Source organism: Camelina sativa, chromosome 5 (genome assembly GCF_000633955.1).
Source record: "Camelina sativa cultivar DH55 chromosome 5, Cs, whole genome shotgun sequence".
Taxonomy (NCBI): domain Eukaryota; kingdom Viridiplantae; phylum Streptophyta; class Magnoliopsida; order Brassicales; family Brassicaceae; genus Camelina; species Camelina sativa.
Genome location: NC_025689.1, coordinates 3130956 through 3139859, shown reverse-complemented (window position 1 = coordinate 3139859; position 8904 = coordinate 3130956). Strand labels below are relative to the sequence as shown.

Genomic DNA, 8904 nt, shown 5'->3' with positions numbered 1-8904 from the left:
TTTTTTTTTTTTTTTTTTTTTTTTTCGATTTGATCATGGTCGTACGTACCTTGCTTTGTTCATGACGTTGATCCCTTGAATCTGAGTTTTCTCTATTACCCTGCCCGTCCTGATTTTTCTCAGCTTAATTTTGTTTTCGAATTCCTGTTGGTTATTTTGACTGAATCATGTTTGATCAATTCACGGAAATCGCAAAAGTTTTGATTTTTTTTTCGAGATTAAGGCTGATCGAACCTCAAAGCCGTTACGTATCTTAATCTCTCTGTTGGATTTTCATGGATCATGAATGTTGCGTGATCTCATATTAGAATTACAGATATGTATGTACATTATTATGATGGCACCAAACTGAGACAATGCTTTTTGTGTGTTTCAAGTTTTGCTTGAGATCCCCTCCCTCATCCAAGTAAATTTCTGATTTTAGATTACATTCTCAATTTTTTTTTTTAATTCTGTTCCGTATTTTTATTTGATCCAACAGGTTCATTGGTGTCTCTCTAGTCTATAGGATTTGAGTGTTCTACAAAATGTCTGGTTCAACTAAAGTGTTGGATCCTGCATTTCAAGGAGCTGGCCAGAAACCGTATCCTTTCAGCCAACATAATAAACTTCTTCTTTTTTTTGCTTTAGTATTAGATATTATCAAAGTAGAAATCTGATTATATTTTTTTTTCTTGAGATTCCTGAATGATTTTGGACTGTATGAGCTTGTTGAACTTTAACTATTTGTTAATAGAGGGACTGAAATCTGGAGGATCGAGAATTTTGAGGCTGTTCCAGTACCAAAGTCTGACCATGGAAAGTTCTATATGGGAGATACTTACATTGTCTTGCAGGTTTGGAATCGATATCTCTTTCAAGACAGAGTAATATATGTTTGAGAAGTGTGCGTTCCTTTTATTATCATTATCATTCACATTTTGTTATGTTTATCTTCCATTTGCGCAGACAACACAAAATAAAGGTGGTGCTTATTTGTTTGATATACATTTTTGGATTGGTAAAGATACAAGTCAGGTATCAATCACCGAGACTCTTTTATTTCGTAACGGCTGTTTTTTTTCGGAAGAGAAGCTAAGGTGAAACAGTGTTGTGCTAACTCATGCTTTGACATTTTTTTAGGATGAAGCTGGAACTGCAGCTGTTAAAACAGTTGAACTCGATGCTGTTCTTGGAGGCCGTGCTGTCCAACACCGGGAAATTCAAGGCCATGAATCTGACAAATTCTTGTCTTACTTCAAGCCATGTATTATTCCTTTAGAGGGTGGTGTTGCGTCTGGTTTCAAAACAGCTGAAGAAGAGGTGTTTGAGACCAGGTTATATACCTGCAAAGGAAAACGTGCAATCCGTTTGAAGCAGGTTTTAACTATTGTACTCTCTTCGCATTAGAAAAGTGATATCCAATCCAACCCAATGTACATTAACTCTTCTTCTGTTCCATTTTTTTTTTCTGTAGGTTCCTTTTGCCCGCTCATCGCTGAATCATGATGATGTATTTATCTTGGACACCGAAGAAAAGATCTATCAGTTCAATGGTGCAAATTCAAACATTCAGGAGAGAGCCAAAGCTTTGGAAGTCGTTCAGTATTTGAAAGACAAGTATCACGAAGGAACTTGCGATGTTGCGATTGTTGGTAAGCAAATTGCAGTCTCTTCCTCAGTTTCCCCTCAGGTCAACAAACAGTATTCGAATGCTTAAAGAATAGGTTTTCTGGGTGGCATAGTTTACAGAGATGGTGTTTAAGGTGGAAACTAATCTATATTCATACTTTGCTGGTATAACAGATGATGGAAAATTAGATACAGAATCAGATTCTGGTGCATTTTGGGTCCTCTTTGGTGGTTTTGCTCCAATCGGAAGGAAAGTTGCCAATGATGATGACATTACTCCAGAGTCAACTCCCCCTAAGCTTTATTGGTACTCGTCTTCCCTTTAATTAGAATCCTGTTTGTTAATTTCTCATTTTTTACTTTTCGATATAATACACGCCATTCTGCTGTAGTATCTATTCTAACATTTACTTAATAGAATATATTTTGATAGAGTTATTGATTGATATGGTACTACTACTTTTTTTTAGCATCACTGATGGTAAGGTGGAACCTATAGACGGTGATCTATCCAAATCTATGCTGGAAAACACTAAATGCTACCTCTTGGACTGTGGTTCTGAGGTATTTATCTGGGTTGGCCGAGTAACTCAAGTGGATGAGAGGAAAGTTGCTAATCAATCTGCTGAGGTAAAGAGTGGAAAGTTTCCTTTTAGTATATCTGTCTTTCAATCATGGCATCTCACTTTTTACCTTTCATCTCCAGGATTTGCTTGCTAGTGAAAATAGGCCAAAGGCAACGCGTGTTACCCGTGTTATTCAAGGTTATGAGTCCCATTCTTTCAAGNCAGTTTCCCCTCAGGTCAACAAACAGTATTCGAATGCTTAAAGAATAGGTTTTCTGGGTGGCATAGTTTACAGAGATGGTGTTTAAGGTGGAAACTAATCTATATTCATACTTTGCTGGTATAACAGATGATGGAAAATTAGATACAGAATCAGATTCTGGTGCATTTTGGGTCCTCTTTGGTGGTTTTGCTCCAATCGGAAGGAAAGTTGCCAATGATGATGACATTACTCCAGAGTCAACTCCCCCTAAGCTTTATTGGTACTCGTCTTCCCTTTAATTAGAATCCTGTTTGTTAATTTCTCATTTTTTACTTTTCGATATAATACACGCCATTCTGCTGTAGTATCTATTCTAACATTTACTTAATAGAATATATTTTGATAGAGTTATTGATTGATATGGTACTACTACTTTTTTTTAGCATCACTGATGGTAAGGTGGAACCTATAGACGGTGATCTATCCAAATCTATGCTGGAAAACACTAAATGCTACCTCTTGGACTGTGGTTCTGAGGTATTTATCTGGGTTGGCCGAGTAACTCAAGTGGATGAGAGGAAAGTTGCTAATCAATCTGCTGAGGTAAAGAGTGGAAAGTTTCCTTTTAGTATATCTGTCTTTCAATCATGGCATCTCACTTTTTACCTTTCATCTCCAGGATTTGCTTGCTAGTGAAAATAGGCCAAAGGCAACGCGTGTTACCCGTGTTATTCAAGGTTATGAGTCCCATTCTTTCAAGTCTAACTTTGACTCTTGGCCATCAGGCTCGGCCACTCCTGGTAACGAGGAAGGACGAGGAAAAGTTGCCGGTAAGATACCACTGTGAAACTTAAATCACTAAAAAAACGTGAACAGTTTTTTTTATCCCTGACTTACTATTGGTGCTGCACCATTCTGTAGCTTTACTGAAGCAACAAGGTGTTGGGCTTAAGGGCATTGCGAAAAGTGCACCAGTGATTGAGGATATTCCACCCCTGCTTGAAGGTGGTGGAAAGTTGGAGGTCTGTTTATCTATTTGACTTGTTATCCCTTACTTTTCACATATAGCTTTGGATCTATCCATTTTGATATTTCATTATGTCTATGTATTAGGTTTGGTACGTTAATGGTAATGCCAAGACTCCATTACCTAAAGAAGATGTTGGCAAGCTGTACTCTGGGGACTGCTATTTGGTCCTTTATACTTATCATGCTGGTGATAGAAAAGACAACTATTTCTTGTGCTGTTGGTTCGGAAAGAAAAGCAATCAGGTAATTTTAATGTAATTATAAAAAATATGATTCTTAATCTTAGTATATACCTATTGTATAGTCCTCCATTTCAGTTATTTTTTCTGTTTATAACTTTTATATATAGGCGATCTTGGTTCTTTTCCTGGGTTTCCTTGTACTACATTTTATGGTTAAGCTCGAAATTGGTTGTGATTGTAGAAATTTGTATCTTCCTTTTGAATGTTGAGAGTAACCAGTAAATATTTCCAAACCTTATTGGTTCCTGATGTTAGTAGTTTATTGTTATGTTAGCTCTGTTAATATAATGTCATGGATTTCAGATATTCAACTTCACTTAAGTTTAACCATCTAAAGATCTGATATCTCCCTTATTCAGGAGGACCAAGATACAGCAATTCGACTAGCGAATACAATGTCAAACTCCTTAAAAGGAAGACCCGTGCAGGTACAATGTTTTCTTTTTATTGAAAGCAATTACGAATAGTACCAGAAAGATTGATTAATGGGGTATTCTTGCAGGGACGTATATACGAAGGTAAAGAGCCTCCACAATTTGTTGCCCTTTTTCAACCTATGGTGGTCCTAAAGGTATTTGTATATTGTTTACAAGATGAGGGTGAAGTTGATTTTCGTTGCAAGAGTAAATACAGTGATTAATATGGTTTACATGGACTTGTTAGGGTGGTTTGAGCTCTGGGTACATGAACAGTGTGGGAGAAACAGGGTCAACAGACGAAACCTACACGCCAGAATCAATTGCACTTATTCAAGTATCTGGAACTGGAGTTCACNTTGATAGAGTTATTGATTGATATGGTACTACTACTTTTTTTTAGCATCACTGATGGTAAGGTGGAACCTATAGACGGNAGCTGTGCAAGTTGAATCGGTACTTGACTACCTTAAGCTTCTTTCTTTATAAAGTAATAAATTTTGGTTTTCTTGTTTTTGAAATATTGCAATTTGGTAAAGGTGTGTACTTATTATTCAGCTTTCTATAAGTTGTGACTTAGGCGAAACATATTATTCTTTGATTTGTTATATTGACTTGTAATTGTATTGCAATACTTCCATCAGGTGGCAACATCTTTAAACTCTTATGAATGTTTCCTTCTGCAATCTGGTACTTCCATGTTCCTCTGGCATGGAAATCAAAGTGCGCATGAACAGCTGGATTTGGCTGCTAAAGTTGCCGAATTCTTGAAGGTTAGTTTCCGATAGTATTGTGTTGTTTTCAGTTTAGCTTAAATCTTTCCGAATAGGTGCTTTACAGTCTTACATGGAAGTCCTAATAGAAAATGTGTTTGTTTGTAATATTTAATATTAATCATCTTCTCTTTTTGCTAAGTCAGCCTGGGATTACTCTAAAGCATGCCAAAGAAGGAACAGAGAGCTCAACCTTTTGGTTTGCGCTTGGTGGAAAACAGAATTTTACCAGCAAGAAGGCTTCCTCTGATACTGTCAGGGATCCTCACTTATTCTCATTTTCGTATAACAGAGGTGAATATTTTATATGTGTGGTTTTTTACTCATATTTTCACATTATCTTAGAAGTTGAGCATTTCCAGTATTCTAACTGTATCATTCTCTTTTAAATTGTGTCTGCCTGGATCCACGCAGAAAAGTTTCAGGTGAGATATTGGCGAAATTATACAACTTTTTTTTACACGAGATGCTGTTTTGCATATTATTAACAGTATGCTCTGCAACAGGTTGAGGAGATTTACAACTTCGCTCAAGATGACCTCTTGACTGAGGATATATATTTACTAGACACCCATGCTGAAGTTTTTGTCTGGGTTGGTCACTGTGTTGAGACCAAGGAAAAGCAAACTGTATTTGAGATTGGCCAAGTAACTATTTCCTTATCAACTTTGCTTCTCGTTTNTTGCCGAATTCTTGAAGGTTAGTTTCCGATAGTATTGTGTTGTTTTCAGTTTAGCTTAAATCTTTCCGAATATGTGCTTTACAGTCTTACATGGAAGTCCTAATAGAAAATGTGTTTGTTTGTAATATTTAATATTAATCATCTTCTCTTTTTGCTAAGTCAGCCTGGGATTACTCTAAAGCATGCCAAAGAAGGAACAGAGAGCTCAACCTTTTGGTTTGCGCTTGGTGGAAAACAGAATTTTACCAGCAAGAAGGCGTCCTCTGATACTGTCAGGGATCCTCACTTATTCTCATTTTCGTATAGCAGAGGTGAATATTTTATATGTGGTTTTTTACTCATATTTTCACATTTATCTGAGAAGTTGAGCATTTCCAGTATTCTAACTGTAACTCTTTTTAAATGTGTCTGCCTGGATCCCCGCAGGAAAGTTTCAGGTGAGATATTGGCGAAATTATACAACTTTTTTTTACACGAGATGCTGTTTTGCGTATTATTAACAGTATGCTCTGTAACAGGTTGAGGAGATTTACAACTTCGCTCAAGATGACCTCTTGACTGAGGATATATATTTACTAGACACCCATGCTGAAGTTTTTGTCTGGGTTGGTCACTGTGTTGAGACCAAGGAAAAGCAAACTGTATTTGAGATTGGCCAAGTAACTATTTCCTTATCAACTTTGCTTCTCGTTTAGCTTCTCTCTCCTTTTCTTGTACTTTTTATTCATTGAGACAGTTTATGGGCAGAAATACATAGATCTTGCTGGATCCTTAGAAGGCTTGTCTCCTAAAGTTCCACTCTACAAAATCAATGAAGGGAACGAACCATGCTTCTTCACCACTTACTTTTCTTGGGATCCTACTAAAGCTATCGTAAGTTTTCTTGTCCTTGGTATATGTTCAGTTTCTATTTTAGTAGTGGCTGGAATGAAATTGTGTCTGTATTTCAGTGAACTGCTAGATAGGGAGTTAATGTTTGAATACGAATTTATATAATGTAACTAGATAACTCTAACTGTACCTCATGGGTTTTCCTTTATGTTTACCTTTCTTCAATGTTTTAAACCTGTGATATAGGCACAAGGAAACTCATTCCAGAAAAAGGCAGCGTTCCTATTTGGCACTCACCACGTTGTGGAGGTACTTCTACACATTTGCAAATTCAGTTTGGTAGGACAATGGAAAAGACGCTCTTATTACTTTCCGGCTACTTGGGTTCATGAGATTTTTTCCTTCTTCTGCTGCAGGATAAGTCTAACGGTGGGAGCCAAGGACCAAGGCAAAGGGCTGAAGCACTAGCTGCCTTAAATTCTGCATTTAATTCTTCTAGTAACAGGCCTACCTATTCGGTAAATAACTAAACTCTTAACCAATGTTTCTACTATATTTTTTCGGAGCTATAAGTCAAATATCTGAACAGTAATGTTTTTGATTTTAGTTTCTCATAAGTTTCCCAGAGTAATGGACACTTCAATGACCCTACTTGTACAAACTAATCTATGACCATTTAGCTGTTAAATCATGCATCTTGATCTGGACATATTTCCATCCCTCTAGACTTCTAGTTCATTCTCGTCCTGACTCCAACTGCAGAGAGTGTAATTATCAATACAATGACTTACAAATTAGTTGCAGTGTAGACTAAAGCTGCTCGAACACATTAACGGGGTTCATCTTGGGTTCTTTGTTTGTTTTAGCCAAGCCTAACCCCATTACAAAGAAAGCTCTACCTCTGTATGTTTAGCAAGTCACCTTAGACAGTCTCTCATTTTAACTGCAGAGCCAGGACAGATCAAACGAAAGTCACGACGGCCCAAGACAGAGAGCTGAAGCTTTAGCCGCCTTGTCATCCGCATTCAATTCTTCTTCATCATCAAATAAATCGCCTCCACCACCAAGGCCAGTGGGGACAAGTCAGGCTTCACAGAGAGCAGCAGCAGTGGCTGCTCTCTCTCAAGTACTTGTTGCGGAGAATAAGAAATCACCTGATACCTCTCCTACAAGAAGATCCACCAGCTCCAACCCAGCAGATGACACCCCTTTGGGTAAGTTTTTCTCCTTATTCCACGTTTTAAACTTCGATAACGCAATTGACTAAAACTATCTTCATCCACAGCGGAAGAAAAAGATGAAGCAGAGGCTTTAGAAGGAGCTGGGGATGAGGTCAAGGAAGAAGAGGAAGTTTCACCTGCAGCAGATGAACCAGAAGCAAAGCAGGAAACAGAAGAGCAAGGAGATTCTGAAATAGATACAAGTGGAGCAACTTTCACTTATGAACAGCTGAGAGCTAAATCTGAGAACCCAGTGACTGGAATCGATTTCAAACGTAGAGAGGTGAGTAGTTAGTTAGCTACTAGGAGATGGAATCATTCTTGTCTATTACTTATTAACTAACTTGCTGTTTCTTGTTGTTGTGGTCAATTTACTACAAGGCTTATCTCTCTGAGGAAGAGTTCCAAAGTGTGTTTGGGATGGAGAAAGAAGCATTCAACAACTTACCACGTTGGAAGAAAGATCTGCTTAAGAAGAAATTCGACTTATTCTAGCGAGTGTTCATGGTTTTATGTGGATCAGTCAAATTTTTGTTGGTTTGAAGAGTGTTTTTTGTTTCTCTTCTTCAGTTTTATTTGCTTGGCTCATTAATATTTCTCTCTTGGGTTGGTTTGGGGTTGATTCTTTATATTTTCTTACAGCACAATGAAGTGTTTTGTAGTGGTTTATGATCATATATTATAATGAATTGTTTTACCCAGACAGATTTGGTGATTGTGGGTAACATAAATTCTTTGATTTGGATTCTTCCATTGTTGTGACTATTTAAGACGGTTTGGTTATGTTGTTTTTTTTTTCAAGATAGTTTTTATGATGATTGGTGTATTTTTAGTGGTTTTCAATTCATCACAAACAATGTGTTTTATTTATTATTATTTTTTTTTTTTGACAACAAAAAAAGCAGCTCATATGAGCCAATTACAATGTGTTTTAATGAGTCTTTTTGAAATAAATCATTAGTTTGGTTAGAGCACCATCCATGAAAAATCCAAAGAATCTGTCAAACAAAATATATACTATTAACATTTTAATAGAATTTAATTATATAATTACTTTTCACTTATAAAAACAAAATTGAACTAATATACAAGAGAAAAATGTCTAATGAGTATTAAAATCATAATAGTCCTGAGGATTATAATAATATGACAATAAAATAGGAAATTGGTTTTTAATTTAGGAAACAGCTCATAAAGATTTAAAGACACTAGCTATCTATCATTAAAGACCACAAACTTACCTAAACAACATTAATTAATTAATACTAGGAGAAAAGCTCATAACTCATCAAACAATTTTGGTGCAAAAATGGATAATGATTCATGTAATGA

General features: G+C 36.5%; 1 protein-coding gene across 1 annotated transcript in view; it reads left to right on the top strand.

Annotated features, from left to right (window-relative positions):
- The window catches only part of LOC104785192 (villin-2-like), an 8916-nt gene extending 554 nt beyond the window's left edge, over window positions 1-8362 (top strand). The window contains exons 2-25 of the mRNA XM_010510356.2: window positions 482-583; window positions 737-836; window positions 949-1017; window positions 1123-1359; window positions 1457-1634; window positions 1786-1918; window positions 2082-2241; window positions 3059-3209; window positions 3301-3401; window positions 3493-3651; window positions 4010-4078; window positions 4153-4221; window positions 4314-4433; window positions 4499-4522; window positions 4711-4839; window positions 4986-5133; window positions 5948-5958; window positions 6040-6180; window positions 6269-6394; window positions 6599-6661; window positions 6769-6870; window positions 7302-7566; window positions 7638-7855; window positions 7954-8362. Of these exons, the coding sequence (XP_010508658.1) occupies window positions 528-583; window positions 737-836; window positions 949-1017; window positions 1123-1359; window positions 1457-1634; window positions 1786-1918; window positions 2082-2241; window positions 3059-3209; window positions 3301-3401; window positions 3493-3651; window positions 4010-4078; window positions 4153-4221; window positions 4314-4433; window positions 4499-4522; window positions 4711-4839; window positions 4986-5133; window positions 5948-5958; window positions 6040-6180; window positions 6269-6394; window positions 6599-6661; window positions 6769-6870; window positions 7302-7566; window positions 7638-7855; window positions 7954-8067 (2943 nt within the window). The 5' untranslated portion in view covers window positions 482-527 and the 3' untranslated portion in view covers window positions 8068-8362. The remainder of the gene's footprint in view (window positions 1-481; window positions 584-736; window positions 837-948; window positions 1018-1122; window positions 1360-1456; window positions 1635-1785; window positions 1919-2081; window positions 2242-3058; window positions 3210-3300; window positions 3402-3492; window positions 3652-4009; window positions 4079-4152; window positions 4222-4313; window positions 4434-4498; window positions 4523-4710; window positions 4840-4985; window positions 5134-5947; window positions 5959-6039; window positions 6181-6268; window positions 6395-6598; window positions 6662-6768; window positions 6871-7301; window positions 7567-7637; window positions 7856-7953) is intronic.